This window comes from Armigeres subalbatus, chromosome 2 (assembly GCF_024139115.2).
Source record: "Armigeres subalbatus isolate Guangzhou_Male chromosome 2, GZ_Asu_2, whole genome shotgun sequence".
NCBI classification, from domain to species: Eukaryota; Metazoa; Arthropoda; class Insecta; order Diptera; family Culicidae; genus Armigeres; species Armigeres subalbatus.
In genome coordinates this window covers 17,511,357-17,534,317 of record NC_085140.1, presented here as the reverse complement: position 1 = coordinate 17,534,317, position 22,961 = coordinate 17,511,357, and the positions used below count along the sequence as shown (strand labels likewise).

At 40.5% G+C, this 22,961-nt stretch overlaps 1 protein-coding gene and 1 long non-coding RNA gene across 2 annotated transcripts; one reads left to right on the top strand and one right to left on the bottom strand.

Annotated features, from left to right (window-relative positions):
- Positions 1-5,549: 5,549 nt before the first annotated feature.
- On the bottom strand, positions 5,550-6,437 carry LOC134214077 (uncharacterized). The gene is made up of 3 exons (XR_009979638.1): positions 6,260-6,437; positions 6,084-6,192; positions 5,550-6,021 (listed from the first exon to the last, which is right to left on the bottom strand). It is a non-coding gene; the product is annotated as an uncharacterized LOC134214077 (long non-coding RNA).
- A 1,037-nt stretch (positions 6,438-7,474) lies between these two features.
- LOC134208846 (uncharacterized) lies at positions 7,475-8,485 on the top strand. The gene has a single exon (XM_062684792.1). The coding sequence runs from the start codon at positions 7,475-7,477 to the stop codon at positions 8,483-8,485; it is 1,011 nt and encodes a 336-aa protein (XP_062540776.1).
- Positions 8,486-22,961: the final 14,476 nt, after the last annotated feature.

Here is a 22,961-nt window from a genome sequence, read left to right as displayed (position 1 = left end):
GATGATTTATCTTTTACAAAGGATTCCTAGTCACGCACCATGCGACAGTCTGTCGCCGACAGATCGGATGAAAAACAATTCCAGCGTTACCGGGTGGAGCTTAGTCGTCTGTCAGCAGATAGTGTGCACTTCGACCATAGGGAAGATGTATTCCTGAACACACGTTGCTGAACACATCCCAACGGAAGCGGATCGATGTTTCACCTTTAATGGCAATGCGCTGTGGCTGGGTGCGATTCTGCCAAAGGATTGCCTCACAATTATTAGATTACCTCCGTCAGCTGTAGGTTTTATATGTAAAGGATGTGAATAATCATTCCACTGGCCGGGTATAAGTGCCAATGTGCGTAATCGTAATAAGTGCCAAAATTCATCGAAATAATAGTGGACAATGATAAACGAATGGCGTTAGTACAGTGATTATATTGAATGTATATATTTTCAAGGCATGTTATATGACTGTTTTATTCTCGGTTTTATCTTTGTTTTTTCAATAAAATTTATAAAAAATCGATTGTTATTTATTTATACTTTTTATCTCCATTAATGCCCTGCAATAAAGTTCATATAAATGCGAATGGTTCCTATTATTATGCATCTCGAGATAAATTAGAATACTGCGGTTTCCTGCTGGTTGCTTCTCATGTAATCGCAACGGTCACTAAACACAACAGAGCCAATGAAAATCTCACCCACCGTATGCACTTGCCATGATAAACACTCTCCATGTACTCAGTGACTCCGGTTGCCTCTCACTAATACAATCGAACGCTGCTGTCATTTCGCGAAAAGCACGTGGTTTTGTTTTGAGCGGGAAAATTCTGCCTATCTTTTTGCACGGCGGCTGTCTTGACGTTTACCTTCGCAGTCGAGCCTGCGAGTGTAAGACCGCCGCAGCATTCTAGAAAAAGATAAGCGCGACAATAAGAATATGAATTGATAATATTATCTTTAATTATACAACACATCTGTTATGGTCAATATATTTTATATGTATCACTAATCAATTTTTCATAACATATACACATAAAATATATTGGCTAAAGGCAATTGCAAAAATCTATATAGCAGACACATATAATATATACACATTTTTTCCTCAGTGTAAGATTTCGGTACCCAGTGAAACAAAGCAACGATTCAATATAAATTTGAACAGTTCTAATTTTCTACTGTTGTCAAGGTTATCATCCTGGCTGTTTATTATTTTCCTGCGGTTTCGGACTGGTCAACAAATGAGATTCAAGGAATTTGATAATTTTGGTTTTCTTCAGCTTTAACACTTTTATTTGTTTCTAGATCAATTCTTACAACTCTTATATATAAAGTGAATGCCCGCATAATCATGGACCATAATTGTACCATTCCCCAGAGCGTCTATGACAATAAATAACATTTATAATACCATTCTGATTGTTGTTCATACTTAAGATACACTAACCTCAACATAAATGATCTCCACAATATGGTATGCTATAATTGGCTAATTGATTATATGGGTAATAGGCGGTTAAGTATAATTACAATATAAAAAAGGGCATTTTCCAGTACAATTTATTCGCTCTACAGTATGTGATATGGTTCATTTATAATCCTTTTTCTAGTTTAAAACAATATGGAATACAATATATAAACTGTAGAATGATATAAGACAAACGAATCGACACACCGTATCCCTTATCTTCCACTAGCAAAAAGATAAATTGGTCATTTTTCCACATAGCAAATAAAAACACAATAATTGTTAGTATGTTACACTTAGATTGTGACAATATATTTATTTTTGTACAAAAAATTGAAGAATGCATATTTTTATCACAATCGTAGTTACTTTTATGATAGTTAGCAATTTTAACAGCGCTTAGTTTTAAGGTTTTAAGTTTCACGAAACAGTCTGTCTCGGTCGTATGGGGATCCAAGAAACTCCTTTATTGCCCTGTAAAAAACAAGCAAAATGATAAATTAGTCATATTTTGCGAATGTTAAAGTTATTTAAAACTGCTTACCAATGTTCGTGTACTAGAATAATAAAATTGGCTTGGATCCAGAAGGCCTCGTCAATCATCTCCATTTTTACACAGGAGCTGTTGGGAACTGTAAAAATGTTAATAATTAACCGCGTGTTTCATTGAATAACGCATAATTTTATTGCTCACCTTTGATTTTCAGCCTGAGAAACGAAGAAAAAACCCGGAAAACCGAAGAAAAAATCAAACAGTCTGATTCAACAAATTCCACAACAACTGCACGATAAATAAATTTTGCTCTCTTTTTGAAGTTAAACATACACTTGCTGCAGAACTTATACATTTATTGTGTTTTTACCATTAGATGATATAATTCATCATGACGAAACCAGCTAAGGATGATACGAAATTATTCCAAAACCGCAATCCGTATATTAAAGCTATATCAATTACTAATCATATATGGTTTTATATAGTTTGCTGCCTAAATAATGTAAAATAAGAAATTATGAAGATACAATGTACCATGACATAATAGCATACGTTATGGTAGATATAACATGCTGTATAATATTGGTTTCAGCTCAACATATAATTACATTGTTAAGAGGCGATTATACGAATAGTAACAGTATTCTTTAATTCAAGTGAATAGTCACAATAATACTGCAGATGGTTTTAAATTATGCGGGATGCGAATCCGGATGTTTTGCTTCCAAATCCCATACGCGGTATCCTTTATGAGCGTATACGACGCAAAACATCTCAAGCTTTGGCACCGAGTTCAACTCCTACGGCACATGGACAAATACACCCTAACCGAAAACATCCGGTTTTCTTAGTTCCCTCGTCGAGGCAGTCGGACTCCTGTTCAATAAATAGGTTGCTATTAGCAAACCTTGACCCCAGAAAATCTTGTCGGCGGAAAAATCCTCCAGAATTGCCTTTGCCTTCTTAGGGCCGATGTCCACCTAGCGGTTTTTTTAAGCTGCGTTATCGCCGCGTCCACGCAAGGTACCCAGCATCAAATGTAGTCGTGCACACGTATACGTGTGGATTACTCTGTTTGATGCTGGGTACCTTGCGTGGACGTGGCGTTAACGCAGCTTAAAAAAACCGCTAGGTGGACATCAACTTAGTCCGCTTCATGCGCTCATTTCGCCCATTCTGTTCCAGCATGAACGGAACCGTCCTTAGGATCTGAATTCCTTTGCATTTGAAGAATCTATTGAACCGCATGCACTGATATTTATCATCGACTGTTTAAACTTTGCCGTGACAAAAGCCTCATACCGGCACACGTATGTGTGAACAAGTTCGAGCGTTGGAGACGATCTACGTTTTTCACGCGACGAGAACGCTTTTGCGAACGGCTTCTCTATGACACAAAGCTCACATACAATAGTATCGTCGGCCACAAAGCAAAAATATACGTTCACATTATACGTGTATACCAGACATATAAGACAAATTCCAACTGTAATTATTCATGCTAGTCCAGTTTCATGTCTTTTCGGATGCTTACGGAGCGTGCATATATGCCCGTTCGATCTGATTGGACATATCAAAGTGGAGCTTTTAGCAGACAAATTCCGACTAGCCAGCCTGAAGAAGACGACTCTAGCGAGGCTAGAACTTTGCGGTGCTTATGTGGCCGCAAAACTGTATCGTACTACCGTTAAGGCTTTGAAGATGGAGTAGATTGAAACTTGGTTTTGATCGGATTCTACCGTTGTCCTGTCATGGCTCAAGCTACCACCGTTCGTTTGGCCAACTTTCGTTGCAAATCGCGTTTCACACATCCAGGATCTACACGTAAAAAAATAACCTTATATGTTATGGCAAAAAACCATTCGAAAATACTTATACTCTTCATTATGCCACCTAATGAATGATCCCATATCAAAAAGCTAATAACATTCATAAGTTAATGAAAAGTATAAGTTTCGGAATGTATGTGACTAATGCGATGTATAAGTTTTTTCTTATACATATCATTAGGCGCCTGTTTTGGCAAAAAAGTATTAGAAATATTAATAATAAATAACATTAATTTTTTTTACGTGTAATGAAGGGACACAGATGGAACTTCGTTAAGGGCGTTGAGAATCCAGCCGACCTTTTCTCAAGAGGAGTGATGCCAAAGGATCTGGTCTTCATAGTCCGTACTAGATGTCTCTACTTGATCAGCACTGGAATACCGCAAAGCTTTTGGAGTACGAGCCACCGTCGGAAAAACTGCAGGAGAAGAAGAAAAACGTTCTAGTTTTAAGGCGGAGCCCCAGTATCCTCATCCGCTGCTTGATCGATACTCCTGCTATTGGAAACTTCTGCGGATCATTGGCTTTTGTTTGAGATTCGTGGTAAGGCATTGGCAAGTCACACATTCTGGAATTGCATTTGTTGCTTCCGAAGCTACCCTTTCCCGATATCCTTACCCCCTGGTCAACTTCCAAAATCCCGTACAACACTCTCTTGCCCCTTCCATGTCACTGGCGTGAACTACTATGAAGCAGTCTACCTCAAGCCTGTACATGGCCGAGCAGCAGCAAATAGGGCGTACATAGCCTTTTACGTGTGCTTCTGCACGAAGACGGTCCACTTCGAACTGGTTGGGGACCTCATAACTTCAGCTTTCCTCGCTGCTCTGCGGCGATTTATTTCACGGCGAAGTCTACGTTCAGAGACCCACTCGGACAATGGGCTCAACTTCAAGGTTGCCAGCAACCATTTTCGGGAGATCTACGATCTTTTGCGCAATTTACATACCGCACCAGAGATTTTGAGATTTTCAACAGAACTGCGCAACGAGGGATCGTTTGGAAATTCATTCCCCCGAGAGCACCCAATTTCGGCAATCTTTGGGAAACGGCCGTGAAATCTGCAAAGACGTCTTTAATTCGAGTGCTGGGTAAACAGAAGTTGTCCTTTGAGGACATGGCCACAGTTTTAGCCCAAGTCGAGGCGGCTATGAACTCGCGACCGCTTACTCCATTCTTGGAGGATCCAGATGAGTTGGCCGTGCTCAAGCCTGGGCATAGTCGTTACTCGCAATACCTGATCCAGATTACACCGATGTACCGTCAATTGGATGCGACACTACCAAGGATTGCAACAGCAAGGATTGCAACAACACTGGAATCAGTGTAGGCGCGATTACATCTCGCAGCTCCGTAACCAAAATCAACGATAGATGCTCATCCTAACTACTCTACAGGACCGTACACATATTACGTAAGCACTTATGGGGGGAGGGGGGGTCGGTCAATATCTTACGCACCATATAAATAAAAAATCTTTTGTATAAAAAAATCTTACATGGGGGGAAGGGGGGTGTAAAACCCCAGAAAAAATGCTTACGTAATAAGTGTACGGCCCCATACCCGCAATCAACACTTCTCCAAGTGGATCAAATGGTGATCCTTAAAGAGGATGGAATTTCTGGTACAGAGTGGCCACTGGCTAGCATCACCGAAGGACCCACAGAGTGGTCAAGGTAGTGAAAGTTCTGCCGTTCGAGAAGTTGCCGACAACATAAACAAAACACAAATAAAACACAATAGTTCATGTAATCATCCACGTTTTTATTTGTCGCTTTTCATAAAATATATTGATCTTGCTAATGGAAAATACTCACTGTACACTTATTTGCAACGCATTTTGCACATAAAAAACACTTCTGCTGACCCGTGGTTAGGTCCGATGATGTAATGAGGTGTGGTGTTTTCACTTCATCTAGCGGACTACTGCTTCCGTAGCTACAATCCCGTGTACAAGTCGCACAGACCCAGTCACTTCCAAGGGGTATAAATGTGCTCCCAAATACATGCGGTGCGTTTCTATCGTTTGGCGTCTGCGACTTTGTCTAGTATAGAAGCGTAAAAAGAACATCGCCTGCAGCGACCCAACGATAGAAATGCGGATTTTCCGGATGCGGATTTTTTTTTCTGTTGCAGATTTTCCTACATCTTTCTTGTTTTGCCTTTCTCGTATTTTTTAAATTATTTTCCATGGGAATGATCGTTCTTCGAACGGCAAAACAATTTAGTTAGAACTGAAAGGAATAAAACATAATTGCTCAGCATTGTACAAAACAAGAAGTTTTATTCATCCTACTTTTGGGAACAAACTCTAACAGAAATATTTTAGTCAGGAGATTATGTAATCCGACCATCCGAAAAGGTGTTATGTTCTTGCACATAGTATAGATATTAATTCCTGGCTCCTGAAATGAGAACCTGATTAAGTTGAATATAAGCAAAAAATAAGCTCATAAGGTAAGCATTCACTACCTTTTTAAATATCAGGACTCGTTTGTTTAAGCAACAAATCTTTTGTTGAAAATAACCACTAATTTAGGTAGAATTACTACCAACGATTTGAACTCCGTGATGCAATGATCCATGCCACAACAAGCTTCTATTTTTGTAGTTTGTTTTTGTTTGAAGAAAAACAACCTACGAAAATGTTGCTATGGCAGCAGTGCTAAAATTATTTCTAAAGGTCGCATCAATAGATTACGTACTGAAGCGACGCTTTCATGTCTGGGTACCGAAGACCGTTTATAGCACGCGAAACTGGAACCACGAAAAATTCACCAGTTTCATATTGATTGTTGTTATAACTGCTACTGAAGATGCATATCTTGTTCTATTTATTTGACAGTTATAAAATGTAAAACTCGGGAAATAAATATAACTATAGCTGTAACATTACTAAAGATGCCCTGACTTTTCCTACACTCAAAAAAATACACACGCGACTATAAAGTGTTTCTCATTTTAATTTGAACCGAACCGGTACCGGAAGCAATGGCAGATCTTCAGCAAGCAATCCTTATAATGGCGGAGCTCCTGCAGAAGCTAGCGAGGAAGCTAGCGCAGCCGACACCAGCACCTAGCAACCCGTAGCAAACAATCGAAGCCTTAGCAACGAACATTAGTGAATTTTCATTCGACCCGGAAAACGGAATAACCTTCGAGAAGTGGTACAGCCGTTACGAGGACCTTTTCGATTCCGACGCCAGAAACCTGTACGACGCCGCTAAGGTCCGACTGATGCTGCTAAAGTTGGATACACCGGCACATACCCGGTATGTCAACTTTATCCTGCCAAAGCTGTCAAAAGACTTGAATTGGATTGTTTAGCAAAGAAAAATATGAGGTTTTTTATAGTTTAACATAAAGAGCATGCTTTTCTGATCTCCAACATATTTTTATTTTGTTTGTAAACCTTTTATTTACATTTTTATACAGCAAACAATAAGCCATTTCAATCGATAGAATGACACTAACATTCATAGAATGACAGTTAGCCCATACAGCATAAGAACAAATTTTTAGTCCCATATAAATTTAAAATGCAAATTAAAAATAGTTCCGGGGCTCCAAAAATTCTGAAAAATTGGGGTTAGGCTAAGTTTTTTATGCAGATTTAGAATATGTAAAAACATATATACCCCTAAACAACCCAATTATTTGAAATTATTGAAAATTTTCGGAGCGCAAATGTCCATATTCAGCAAACGGTACCAGTGTCTGCAGCTAGTGAAAACGGAAGCAGAGGACATAATCAATTACGCTGGCAAAGTCAACCGTGCTTGCGAGGATTTTGACTTCAAAAACATGAAAATTGATCAATTCAAATGCTTGGTGTTTGTCTGTGGTCTCAGAGGTCATGGCTACGCAGACATTAGAGCAAGACTACTCTCCAGAATCGAAAACGAGGTAGCAGGGACACCCGTCACTCTTCAAACCCTGATCGACGACTATCAACGGCTCGTCAATCTTCAAGCGGACACTTCCATGATCGAGCGTCCATCATTCTCGAGATCAACGGTGCACGCACTTCAAGAGAAGAATGACAGAGGAATTCATCGTCAGAAACAGCCATCGAAGCCGGAAAGTAAAACTCCCCGCACCCCTTGTTGGCAATGTGGACAAATGCACTATGTTCGGGATTGTTCATTCGCAAATCACATGTGTAAAGAGTGCAAGCGGGTTGGCCACAAAGAGGGTTATTGCAGCTGCTTTTCCAAGCAAAAATCAGTGAAACCGGAAGAGGGGAAAATGTCATCATTCAAATCCAGCAAATCCACCAGAAAAGCAAAATCCCGAGACGTATATGTTGTGAACCACATCGCTCAACATTCAAACAAGCGAAAGTACGTACCCACATTCATTAATGACGTAGCAACCAAGCTACAATTGGATACACCGAGCGACATCATGGTGATCTCGAAACAAACGTGGAACTATGTACTTGGGAAGACCTGCAATCAAGAAACCAACTATTCAAGCCATGAACGCATCAGGCAAGCCGCTCAAGTTCATGGGCGGATTCCAATGCGAAATATGCATCAACGACAGAAGCACTCCAGAACGCTGTTTTGTAACATCTACTGCCAACCTCAACCTCATGGGCATCGACTGGATAGAAACGTTCGGACTATGGTCAATTCCCATCGACTCGGTCTGCAATCAAATCAAGATGAAGTCGCTCGATCAGCAAGTTCGTGAGTTCCGTGCAAAGCACTCAGAAGTTTTCAGTTAATCTCTAGGATATTGTAAGAAGTTGAAGGTAAAACCTCGTATCTGACATTGGCGTAAATAAGGGTGGCCCGCTGGAGGGGGCTGGCCCCCTCCAGACCTACTTGTGGCCCCCCCAGAAAATTTTGAAAAGTAATTCCAACTTAGTCAGTTTTTATTTCATTTACATATTTCCTACATATTTCTTAATTTTGATTATAAATTCTATAAACATATTTTTTGTTGCGTTATCACATCTATGACCATTTGTTCAGCAAAGCATCGAAATATTTAAGTTGGACTCCCGGAAACATTTTCTCGATTTTTAAACTAAAATCAATGCCGCTCCTAATTCAATTGCTAGCTTAAAATAATAAATTTGTTCTGCATTTGTTTGACTAGTATCCTGGTCGCAGAAACATAAAAACATAATTGTATTGAGATATACATATTTCTGTTCTATTAAATAACCATCCGCTTCAAAAATGACTGAAGCAACTACATCAAAATGAGCACATGTACACAAATCCGGTCAATGAAATTTCGAACGACCATTCTTTCGAAAATCTTCGAGTTAATCGCAAAGTATGCCGCAAAACAGTTGATCAAATTCCTATGGAGCTTTTTGCTCTCGCTATATAATTCTGGCCCAGAAAGATTTAAAATTATAAAACTTAAGAATTTTTGTTACAATGACAGAAAAATCAACAACGCATTCCATTGAAAGTATTAGGACAAAACTTAGGCAACCTTTGCACTCACAACAGAGATTGCATTAAAGAAATATTTTTATAATCCTCAAAAGATCTTGTTCCATTTAATTTTTTGGCGATTTCATAAGGATCATCGGAAAACTCTTTTGTGCCTGATTTAGTTAGAATTTGTTTTTTAGGATAAAAAAAAATAGATTTAGAAACCAGTTCGTATCAGAGAACATTTCTTTTGCAGCATAATTCAGATCGATTTGGTTGCTTCTCAAGTCTCTTTGATTTTTGCAGAGAAATCTCTCACCTATTCAGAAAACCATAATAAAGCCTCTTCCTAACGTCAGTAACTATAAAAACCCTATGTTATTCTGGAATTTGATTTATGACTCATGGAATTTATGACTCATAAAAAACACTTTAGGATTCCAAAATTGTGTTCATCGGTACTTAACTATTTCAGCACATAGCATACATTTTGGAATTACATGAATACTTATATTGATTATGACAAAATTTCGTGGAATTTATTCCACATCTAAAGAGTTTCAAAAATTTCAAGTTTCAAAAAAATCGAGATCTTTATGCATTAAGTAATCATGGAAATGCTTGAAAACTTTCAGAAATATACTCGTATCGAATTTTATTTATAGATAATTCGAAGAAGATTCTTGAATCTTAGATTATACACTTATCCACATTTAGTAACATGGAGAGGACAAGCTGACACAGACACAGCGGTTTGAAGCAATCACAGCATCATTGGAAATCAATTGTATTATTCGCGATTTTTTTATGTTAGTTCTAGGACGAATGAGCGATAAACTTAGTCAAACAATTTCTATTGCAATCCATGCGCACAGTGCTTTAAATCGCCTTTGAAAATTACATCCCACCAGCTGGTGCTATGGCCCCCCCTAGACCGAGACTCTACACCGAAAAAATTCTTTATATTGAATATATTTGTCGCACACATAAATTTTTGCAATTTGGCGACCCAAATATATGCAATTTGTACCCACACATAAATTCAATAACTGCATATTAGAGACCACACATACATTTTATTTGATTATAGATTATATTTGTACTTCGCGTGGAGAGTGGTTATGTGTGCACTAATAAGAATCATGAATTAAATTAATGGATTTTTGCCAATAAAAATGTGTGGAATTTTTGTAGTGTAGTTACGCCTATGGTATCTGACTCTAATTATTTATAGTTCCAGTCCATCCGCTGTGATGAAAGTTTCTCTGAGCTAACTGCGATATCGGTACCGATATGATGAATGTCCCTTTCCGGTTAAGGCAGTAGCAAACCGTCTGAAGTCCGACGGAGAACGTGCCCAATCCAGCTTTCCACGTTCGCCATAATGGCGGCTGCTATAAATAAATCTGACAGTAACTGCTTCCGACGGTTAACTGTTTTCGACGCTGATCTGATTTCGACGGTGCTCGTATCTTAGCAACAATTTTCACACTGTTTATTTGTATTTATCTGAGCAGGAACCGCTTGGAAAAATTGCAGCAAATTCAATTCTTAGTATTTCAATGACTATAAACTAATTTATTATTTGACAAATATATTAACATTTTTATGTTGTAGGTGCAAGAATGGCCATTTGGCAATACGGAGCATCAATATGATTGAACACAACATTCAAATACAAAAAAAAATCAAAAAGAGGTCCCATACTGTTTGCAAAAGTACCAGCGCTTCTGGTTCAGTTTTCAACCATTTGCAACGCAACAAGTTTTAGTTTAGTTTTAGAACTCAGATCCGAGTATTTCTGAAGCAATCGGATTGAAGGCACATCAAATACAAAATCGGAGATTCTAGAACGTTGATGGCAAGTGCAGTTATCCACGTAAGAGAAGTTTGAATTCTTCGGTAATACTTGGATTCAAGTAGCAAAATCTAAACCAGAAAAGTTCATATTAGGCGTGGAGTAATACATAGTAACACTGTGAAATGTGTTTACCATATCTGCACAATTATCTGTTAAATACGACATATATTTGAATTACATATACTATGCCATGCATCTAATTTTATTTATAAAAATAAAAGAATCCGTTGCAACTAAGGAATAAGTTTATTGTTTGGGGCTTTATTCAAATGTGTTGTAATCTGTTTTACTTTCATTTATTTATAATGGATAATTGTTCTCATTTCCAGTAGGTTAAGTTTAGAAAGTATATGAAGGAATCAAAAAGATCACCAGAATTAATTTTAGTCACAGTTCTACATATATTATCTGACATGTGAACTTTTACCAACGTCATTTTGCTATTAACAACGCAGTATTTAGAACATGATTTTGCTTTGTTTTCAAGATTTATGTCTAATTTGTAACCGTTTGTTCCAATGTGTAGCTTGTTAGCTCTTGCATAAGCATCCCAATGTCTCGACCCCCACGCTAGTAAGCACCTAACGCCTAGTCCATTTCGAATCGATTTAGTAGAACATCCCGATCCCAGATTCAAGGTACTTCCGGTAATTTATTTAGCATCAATTCTATGAGCTCCTCCACACTGTTCCCTCCGTGGTTGAGATAGGGCTCATACCCCTGACTAACGGGAGTCCTACTTGCTACTACCGCAAAAGTGCGCGACGATCAGTAAAGGTTTCGGTCTTCAGATTTGTTTAAATTTTTACAAATATATTACATATCAAAAGGCTAGCATAAAATAGGAAAGTAGAAAAAATAGTTATTTCATTGTTTTTCTTTGTATAAATTGTATAGTCGAAGTGAACACAAAAGAAAAAAAAACATTCCGCACCGATAGCCGGTGAAAAAACATAAAAAAGGTAATTGTCTACTTATGCTATTGTTATAATAGAGAATGGTGAAGTATATGGCATGGTAAGAGAGTGACTATTTGGTATTAATCCTATGGGGCAGGTTCGGGTTTGTTTCCGATACTTTTCTTTTTGACCCTTCCTTCGGAAGTGTCTATAATTTCACTTTGTATGCGTTACGCAGGTGTGTTACGTATTAATCTGTCAAGAAATCTAGTGAATTATTAAATAAAATGTATGGTATTTGAAACAAATTCACTTTGACATTGAAAATATAATTATAACAAATGATATGATATGGAATTATGCCTATTTATCTGATTTGTTTCAAAGAAACAAATGATTTTTATTGAGGAACATATAGAAGCATGTACAAAAAAATCTTCTCAGAAAAGCAAAAACGTAAAAATTGAAAGGGATTTCAAAAATTTCTTCAGTGGAAGCTAGATAGCAAATGTGAGCATGTTTTGAGACACTAATAGACCACTTGTATGCATGTATGTGTGCGTATGTGTGCAAATTCTGAAATTTACTACCAGTAAAATTTAGCTCATTTTTAAGGTATTGAACAAGTTTAGTTTTACCAAATTAGGCATCCATAAGGTGAAATATATGTTATTATTGAACGCTATTGAGTTTCACTCAGATCAATGACAAAGCATGAAGTACAGTACGATATCATTCGTTAAGTTGTCACTCAACCCAAGACATCCGCCTTTGGGTAGGCAATTATTTTGTCACTTTCACGGTAAATCGCCGTGGGAAGCTGAGTAGTTTTATCTCGTTTTAAATACTGGAGTCTGGAAAAAATTCCTTATAACTAAGGAAGGGTCAAAATCTCACTGTAGGTGGATTAATCTGGGTTTTTTTTTCGTTGGCCTCGGGTGCAATATCCGGAGGACCCCAGCGACGACGACGACGACCAGCGGACCTTGAAGAAATCTCATACGAAGCACGACGGACGGTCTGAAAGCTGAAATTCGCCGGTGGAAAGCGTAGGAGGTTGCGTGTTGCGCATCCGGGACCTGGTAACCACGTGGACTGGCACTACGCCATTGGTCAAGCCGGACATAACTTTCTTTTTCGGGATTCGAAGCGACGTGAGTGGTGCACTACTATAATCTAGGCTCGGATACGGTCAGTACTCCACGCTCAGCCGCAACACAGCTAGTAGCTGTTCCTCAGGAAGGCAATCCCGCCGTACGGTAATGGCCGCGTTTCGCCTTTGTCCAGCAATCGTCGTCTCCTCGATCTATAGGTAGCCTCACACCTCGGGAATTTGGTCCACGGATTTTTTCCCCATGTATTTTTGCATATGCGATGTTTTCGGGATTTGGGCACGGAAAATCAAAATCCCGGCCCCATTTAAAATGCATGGGGACCAAAATCCGGAGGAAAATTTTCCCGAGGTGTAAGGCAGCCTTATCCCTGAGTGGTGACCGCAACCCAGATCCGTCAGAGTCCCCGCCTCATCCAGCAGCATGAAACATCGAATGATACGCAAGTACCCTTGCAAACCTCGGTCTGTGGTAGTCCACCAAAAACAACCGTTTCTGAATTTTCTTCCTCTGTCGTCAGTGAACTCGGTTGGCTTTCTCCTCCGTGACGTGACACAGCAATAGATGCTCCTACTGAGGTAAGTGCTAGATGGTGCAGTAAATATAGCTGCGCTAATTAGCTTACGACCCAGTGCTTGACAACTTCCTTCCACAAAATTTGTTTTTTTTTTGCTTGACTGGATAAATTGGGCTTCTTATGAATAAGGTAACGTGAAAATCCTCAATTTCAAAATTTCGCACTCGAAGAACATTTTTTCAATTCTTTCCACAGTTTAATACTGAGATTCTTACATTAAGCTTTGGTCTTGAACACCTCAGAACACATTAGAATTTGGATGCTAAAATGCGATGAATTTGATAATGCATATTGCATGGTTATTAACCATCCAGCATTTTATGTGCGGTAATGGCCGCCACAATTTAACTCACTTTTTGGTAGGATGCATTCGATTTGACGTTTGGCTTGTGTCGTATGACACCGCAGCGATCATCATCATCATGAATTCATCATTATGATGATGAAAACTTATCGTTTTTGTGTCATACGACACAAGCCAAACTTCAAACTGTTTACACCCTACCAAAAACTGAGTTGGATTGTGGCGGCCATTAGCGCTCGTAAAATGCTGGATTGGTTATACCCGTGCTGTATTTTTCATGTTTGTAATCTTTGAATTGTAAACTCCACATTTACAGAGGTTTCAAATCTCGCACACGAACTACTTCAACCTTCGGAGAATTACTTCAACCTAAATCCACAGAGAACAGACATGGATGCTCGAACAAAATTTCGTTAAAAACGTGTGTAAAGATTTAAATCGCACCTCAGCGCCGCCAACGCAGGGTGCCCGACATAAAAACTCAATTCCACTAAGTGATGGCGTTGGCATACACTTCATAAACAATGTAGTGCTGCCACCTAGGAGCGAGCCTAGGAGCAATTCGGAATGAACACTAGCGCTAAAAAGTAAAAAACGGCAAATTTTAATTATATTTATCAGCACACTAGCACCGCGCAACGGGGGCATAACGACATACTTTAAAATGACCAGTACAAACTTTTACACAAGCACGCGAATGAAGATGAACGTCTGTTCTCTGTGCTAAAACGAAAATGCATATTATATTATATGTGTGACGTTAGGTAAATTTAGAATTAGTTTAAAACTATCTGAAGCTGGTTACAACAAATCTCCGTTTTCTTTGAGTTTTGCTGTTTTCGATAACAATAAATAAACAATTTAAGAATGGTTGCTGAGATACAACCAGCGTCGATTACAATTCAGCGTCGGAAGCAGTTATTGTCAGATTTATTTATAGCAGCCGCCATTATGGCTAGCGTGGAAAGCTGGATATATATAGGAGATGTTCCAGTTGGTTGGCATCCGCGAATTGACCTAATACAGACCTAAGCGATTTGACCGCCGCGACGGCGACAACTTGTCGCCGCGATTCTATCGTTGGGACGCTGCAAGCAATGTTCTATTTACGCTTCCATACCAATGGCCCTCCTTAGCCGTGCGATAAAACGCGTGGCTACAAAGCAAGACCATTCTGAGGGTGGCTGGGTTCGATTCCCGGTGCCGCTCTAGGCAATTTTCGGATTGGAAATTGTCTCGACTTCCCTGGGCCTAAAAGCGAGGGGCGATCAACTGTATGAATCGGTTGAATTGTAAATACTTGCTTCCAAAAATACTTTGAAAAATACGTGAAAAATACAAAAATTCTTTTTAATACTTCAATTCGAAATAATTCATCAATACGTCGACATTACGTCAATACGACTCTAAATACAATTTTAATACCCGATTATTACGCCGACTCGAAAAAAATACGTCAATACCTCTCAATAAATTTGTTTATTTTGACAGATATGGGATTGTTGTTAAAAAAAATCAGGCGCGCAAATATCTCGCAAAACCATTTAATCTTGGTTTTAATATTTATTGTAGATTCAATCGAAGGACAGATTCAAACGAATTTTCGCTTGGGGTGGTTTCAAACCATACCGCTCCAATCTAGAAAGAAACTTATACAGATCCTACTACAAGCATTCTAATTATTGTAATATTTGTAATACTTCGTAGCACGCGTAATGAACCCTTCTACACGTCCAGATGCCTGGCCGGCATCTGCATCGGAAGCAAAATCAAGTGGGGTGGGTAGACTGTCAAATGGAATCAGAAAAACAGTAATAAACATGCAAGAACATGCCAGGGATCTTCCGTACGCGATACTCGAATGCGAGCGTGACCGAAAAATGTCAATTTCAAAGGCAAAGCTCTCTCATTCTTTTATCGACCGACAATTCGAACATCGATTAGATAGACTCCGCGTTTCTCTTATCAAGGCCTCTAAGATAGACCGGCGATTTCGAATCACCAGGCCCAACGTACAATATTAACGACTCGATTACGGGTATCTGCATCAAGAAGAATGGGCACAACCCAGGGGGGAGGACACTTGAATCTTTTGATTCGGTTTCATTTCCGATTTTTTCTAAATCTTCTCGAATCATTTTAAATCTTTCAAATCTTTCAATTGATCCCGCAATTAAATCCCGCCTACGTTTTTGTTTTAGTGTACATGCAGTACATCTGTCAAAGAACATCAACATGTCCGGAACATCTCCACCGCACCACCTCAACCAGAAAAACAAAGGAATTCTTTCAGGAGTCCTACTATAGGGATTCCTCTAGAAGTTCCAACGGGAATTCCACCAGAAGTTCTACCAGGGATTCCTCTAGACCAGCGGTTCTCAACCTTTTCCTTGATAGGTATTCCTTCGAATTTTTACATTCATTGAGGTACCCCCTATTGTTTTTTGTTGTAAATGAAAATAACCTCATAAGATATATGGAAAACGGACCTGAAAATTTACTCAATATATGGCTCTTCAAAATGTTGTATGAAATCTTCGTTATTCTGTAAAACTTTGCTATTCAAATTAAATTTACACATCAAGCTTTCTATAAAGACTTTGATGACCTTTGGAAGCTTCCGAGCTTCTTCAAAATAAGCTTGAAAGGAGGCTTCCAAGCCTCTCAAAAGGAGGCTTCCAAGCATCTTGAAAGAAGGCTTCCAAGCATCTTGAAAAGAGGCTTCAATACCTCTTGACAGGAGGTTTCCAAGCTTCTTGAAAGAAGGTTTCCGAGCCTCTTGAAAGGAGATTTCCAAACCTTTACAAAGGAGGCTTCCAAGCCAATTGAAAGGAGGCTTCCGAGCCTCTTGAAAGGAGGCTTCCGAGGCTCTTGAAAGGATGCTTCCGAGCCTCTTGAAAGGAGGCTTCCGAGCCTCTTGAAAGGAGGCTTCCGAGCCTCTTGAAAAGAGGCTTCCGAGCCTCTTGAAAGGAGGCTTCCGAGCCTCTTGAAAGGAGGCTTCCGAGCCTCTTGAAAGGAGGCTTCCGAGCCTCTTGAAAGGAGGCTTCCGAGCCTCTTGAAAGGAGGCTTCCGAGCTTCTTGAAAGGAGGCTCCTGAGCCTCTTGAAAGGAGGCTTCTGAGCCTCTTGAAAGGAGGCTCCTGAGCCTCTTGAAAGGAGGCTCCTGAGCCTCTTGAAAGGAGGCTCCTGAGCCTCTTGAAAGGAGGCTCCTGAGCCTCTTGAAAGAGGCTTCCGAGCCTCTTGAAAGGAGGCTTCCGAGCCTCTTGAAAGGAGGCTTCCGAGCCTCTTGAAAGGAGGCTTCCGAGCCTCTTGAAAGGAGGCTTCCGAGCCTCTTGAAAGGAGGCTTCCGAGCCTCTTGAAAGGAGGCTTCCGAACCTCTTGAAAGGAGGCTTCCGAGCTTCTTGAAAGCATATTGAAAGGAGGCTTCCAAGCATCTTGAAAGGAGGCTTCAATACCTCTTGACAGGGGGTTTTCAAGCTTCTTGAAAGAAGGTTTCCGAGCCTCTTGAAAGGAGGTTTCCAAACCTCTTGAAAGGAGGTTTCCAAACCTCTTGAAAGGAGGTTTCCAAACCTCTTAAAAGGAGGTTTCCAAACCTCTACAAAGGAGGCTTCCGAGCCTCTTGAAAGGAGGCTTCCGAGCCTCTTGAAAGGAGGCTTCCGAGCCTCTTGAAAGGAGGCTTCCGAGCCTCTTGAAAGGAGGCTTCGAGGCCTCTTGAGAGGAGGCTTTCGAGCCTCTTGAGAGCAGGCTTCCGAGCCTCTTGAAAGGTGGCTCCCAAGTCTCTTGAAAGGAGGCTTCCAAGCCTCTTGAAAGGAGGCTCCCAAGCCTCTTGAAAGGAGGCTCCCAAGCCTCTTGAAAGGAGGCTACCGAGCATCTTGAAAGGAAGGCTTCGAGCCTCTTGATAGGAAGCTTCTGAGCCTTTGGAAAGGAGGCTTCCGAGTCTCTTGAAAGGAGGCTTCTGAGCCTCTTGAAGGAGGCTTCCGAGCCTCTTGAAAGGAGGCTTGAGCCTCTTGAAAGGAGGCTTCCGAGCCTCTTGAAAGGAGGCTTCCGAGCCTCTTGAAAGGAGGCTTCCGAGCCTCTTGAAAGGAGGCTTCCGAGCCTCTTGAAAGGAGGCTTCCGAGCCTCTTGAAAGGAGGCTTCCGAGCCTCTTGATAGGAGGCTTCCGAGCCTCTTGATAGGAGGCTTCCGAGCCTCTTGAAAGGAGGCTTCCGAGCCTCTTGAAAGGAGGTTTCCAAGCCTCTTGAAAGAAGGCTTCCGAGCATCTTGAAAGGAGGCTTCCGAGCCTCTTGAAAGGAGGCTTCCGAGCCTCTTGAAAGAAGGCTTCCGAGCCTCTTGAAAGGAGGCTTCCGAGCCTTTTGAAAGGAGGCTTCCGAGCCTCTTGAAAGGAGGCTTCCGAGCCTCTTGAAAGGAGGCTTCCGAGCTTACGGGTTATCAACGAAGTTACTGAGCCTTCACGGCTCTCAAATAGAGGTTTTCAGACCTCTTAGTTTTAGATTTAAATCTCTTTAAAAATGTTGTTCTTTTAACCTTTTGTTGCACAGACCATCATACACTATGCAGGTTGTAGTGGGCAGGATTCAATAGGTTTTGATTTGCTGACCGCCATGCATAATACAATACAAAGTTTTGAAATCTATAAATTCATAAATATTAAAACAATATCAATAAGTTTTATTGGAATTGTAATACATCCGCCATCACGCATTTTGGTCCAAGGTACCCCCTGGGGCCGGCAAAAGTACCCCCAGGGGTACATGTACCCCAGGTTGAGAACCGCTGCTCTAGACCAAGGATTTCTCCAGGAGTTCCACCAGGGATTCCTCCAGGAGATTCACCAAGGAATCCTCTAGAAGTTTCATCTGGTATTCCTCCAGGAGTCCTACTAGAGATTTTTCTAGAAGTTCCATCAAGGATTCATCCAGGAGCTCCACCAGGGATTTCTCCAGAATTTACACCTTGGTTTCCTCCAGAAGTTCCACCAAGGATTTCTCCATAAGTTCTACCAGGGATTTCTCCAGGAGTTCCCCCAAGGATTCTCCCAAAAGTTCCACTAGGGATTTCTCCAGAAGTTCCACCAGAGATTCCTCCAGGAGTTCCACCAAGGATTCTTCCTGGAGTTCCACCAGGGATTCAATCAGGAGTTTCACTAAGGAATCTCCAGAAGTTTAACCACACCTCCTACTAGGGGTAGAGATGGGCAAAACAGCTCATTGCAGGGAGCGGATCTGATCCGTTCAGCTCATTGAAAAGAGTCAGCTCCTTGGATCAGCTCTTCAGTTCTTTAGAGCTACATAATTGTTAATATTAATTGTTCAAAAATTTGAAAAATTTATGTCATTCATTAATTTATTCATTCATTCATCATTCATCTATTTACCTCACTTTGAAATTTTTAAAATGTTAAGCTACTGTGAGGTAATAATTTCTAGTGAAAAACCGACAATTTTAAACTAATAACAGACCGTCTAGTTTTGAAGTCTAGGAGAACCATTTAGAACCATCACATTTATTTCTATACAAAAACTAACTCAACATTATTTTCTATTCATAATTCTAAGTTACATTTTGTTGATAACGTTTCTAAAAATGTTAATTTGAATGATTCGGTCCCTAATCTCTGATATGTATATGAACCATATCACGTGTCATAAGTTTTCTCTTCATAACTGGGTGCAGTAAATCAATGCCTTGTTTGCGCGCGCTTCTAACCCTTCTAACCATGCGTAGTTGACATTTTCATACAAGCGAGCCCATTCATCTATATTGGTTCCCGAAATGCGAGAGAAATAAAAACAAGAGAGTAAAAAAATACAGAGCATGGTGCTACAAACAAACCGAGTGCACATGTAGCTGTATGCTGGCGGGAAAACCCGTCACAAGTAAAAGATCCGCTCCGTGCAAGACACAGCTCCCAGTTCGGTTCGTTTGAACCACATGGTTCGCTCGCTAGAATCGGTCGCTACTGATCCGGATCCGTGTCGCACGGATCTGAGCTGGTGGCGCAGCTCTCGCTTCCATGTCACAGCAATTTCGAGCTGGACGACGACATGAGCGGAACTGAGCGTTGTTCGGATCTTCGGATCTTTTGCTTGGTACGGTTCGTTCGCTACCGCACTACTAGGTATCTTTTGTGTGTCCGTTCGTAGCGCCGAGTATGTGGGTATGGGTTAAGAAATAGACGGCAAGCTAGATTATTTTTGCTTGTGTATTTCTTATTCCTCTCTGCAGCAGAAATGATTTCTGTTGCTTGGCTTGATGGTGCTTGAGGTGCAAATAATAAACGATCAGCACGTGCGTGGTACTGGACTGGAATGCTCATACAAGCTCGCTTGTGTTGTGTACCGCAAGCGTGGTATTTTCGTTTGTTCTGTACAAAATACAACAGCGCGCGTACTCGAGTGGGTTTCTCTATGCGCGTGTTTGACAATGATTTCATCAATTTAAAGTGAGCTGCTGAGCTGGGCTTCTTTAAAAAAGATCCATGGCTCATCAGCTCAATGTAAGGAAGCGAATCTCTGGAACAGCTCCTGAGCGGAGCGCCCATCTCTAACTAGGGGTCCTTCTAGAAGTTCCAACGGGAATTCCAACAGGTATTCCTTGAAAAGTTTCACCAAGAATATCTCCATAAGTTACATCAAGGATTTATTTAGGAGTTATACCAGGGTTTCCCTCGAAGTTTCATTAAAGATTCCTCTAGGAGGTTTACTAAGGAATCCTCGAGAAGTTCCACAACCTCGGGCACAACCGACCTGAACAATTTCTTTTGAAATACTCCCAAGTAACCATAAAAGTTTCTTTAAGAGTACGTTTTTCGCTTAAGCAACTCAGTGAAGCTGATTAACCGAAAAACGTAATCAAGAAACTTTTGGTTACTTGGGCTGTAGAGGTTTTTGGGGAACCAATTTCTTCACATTAAAAAAAATCTGTGGGATTCGCTCGCTAACATGCAAATTTGTTGTGCGAACAGAGTTTCAAGACTCAGTAGTCATTTTAACATTTTTCTATAGTACCCCAAGTAACCATGGAGCTATATATGCTTGCAAATAATACAGCCATTAAAGTTGACTTAAAGTGGAAAAAGGCCTTTTTACGATCGAAATAATGCTTCATTACTTTGACATGTTGAAATAAAACAAAAATAATGCATCGCTGCATTCTTGATGCTGAACTAGTGTATCGTTGCTTGACAGTTAATGAATAAATGCATCTTAACATCGTTAAAACTGATCTAATGCAATTTGCATTTAAAGTGCTGATCTGTAGTTAATTACATGCAATAATTAATGCTTGGTGGTTACTTGGGACTCCATTGCAGTTTTGAAGGTCTCCAACACAAGAAACTCCAGGTCCAGATCGTCCTCTTTTGAAACCACATCGTAATGCAAAAGTCGAAATGAAAACCAAAACAAAAATACCTTGAACCTTGCCTTAAACATTACACGAAAAATACAATTTAAGTTCAAAAATACCCGAAAAATACAATTAATGATGAACTTAATACACAAGTTGACAGCCCCTCGCCTAAAAGTATAGCATCGTGTTACCCTCGGTGTTACCCTTATTATATCCAGCTTTCCACGCTCGGTAATGGCGGCTTGTCGATGTGTAAAAATCAATCGGTTACTGTACTTTTTGACACTAGCTGGAGGAAAACTCACTGGCGAAAAGGCCTTTTTTCCCTTCCCCTCATCCAGGAACGCCAGTGGGCTTTCCTCCAGCTAGTGCCAAACAGTACAGTGACCGATTGATTTTTACACACCGACAAGCCGCCATTACCAAGCGTGGAAAGCTGGATATACGAATGCAAAAATGGTAACTTGGCTTAGAAACCTCGCTGTGGAAGTGCTTAAGTGAACACTATAAGCTGCGAGGCGGCTCTGTCCCAGTGTGGGGATGCAATGCCAATAAGAAGAAGAAAAAGAAGAAGAGGAAGAAGAAGAAGAAAAGAAGAAGAAGGCGACTGTCGCGTCTCGTGTGTTTGGGGGAACCTTAAGGGCCGATGCCCACGTAGCGTTTTTTCAACGCTGCGTTACCGCTTTTTCCCGATGCACACATGCGTCCTTTTAACGCCGTGTGCACGCAGCGTTGAAAAGACGCTACGTGGGCATCGGGCCTAAGGGCCGATGTCCACGTAGCGGTTTTTTACGCTGCGTGCACGCCGCGTCCACGCAAGGTACCCAGCATCAAATGGAGCAATGCACACGTGAACGTGTGCCCGACTACATTTGATGCTGGGTACCTTGCGTGGACGCAGCTTGAAAAAACGCTACGTGGGCATCGGCCCTAATTCCACCACTTGACTGTACCTTGACAGATACGCATTTCGATCTCAACAGTAATGCTACGTTTTGACAGGGCAAGTGAATTGAACAACTCAGTTGAATTCAATTGACTTGCCAAAAGTTGAACTTGTTCAACTTTCTTTTCGTTCAAGTTATAGATAGTGGAATATATAGATGAGCGAAGATAAATCCTCTGTCTCCAAACGAACTGTCAAACGTGTCTCCAAACGAGCATGACGTCACGATTTCAATGGAAACGTTAAGGGCTGTGACGTCATATGTGCGTGTGCACGGGCAAAATAATCGACTCAGCCATGCTTTCGCTCATCTATAGATTCTACTATCTATAGTTCAAGTGAATTGAATTAAGGTGTTTACACGTTCAGTTCGCGTTCGATTCAGGCGACTTGCTCAATTCACTTGCCTTGTCTAAACGTAGCATAAAGGCCCCCACGCAATACAGCGGAACGGCGACGGAAATGGCAGATTTGATAGTTGGCCCATATATTTTCTGTCAAATTTTCCGTGGGTAGGCGTATTAGCCTTTAGTCCCCTGATTTTTTATTCGGGAAGTGTTGCTTTTATTTTTTACTGATGCCCTTTTTATCATTTACTATTTATTCGACCTTATTGACAGCACCACTCTCTAGCCGACATTCAATAGACCTGTGCAGCGGTTCATTAAATTCACTCACCCGATGGATTTTGACATTTGAGCGGGTCGTCTTCTCGAACAAAAGTTCAT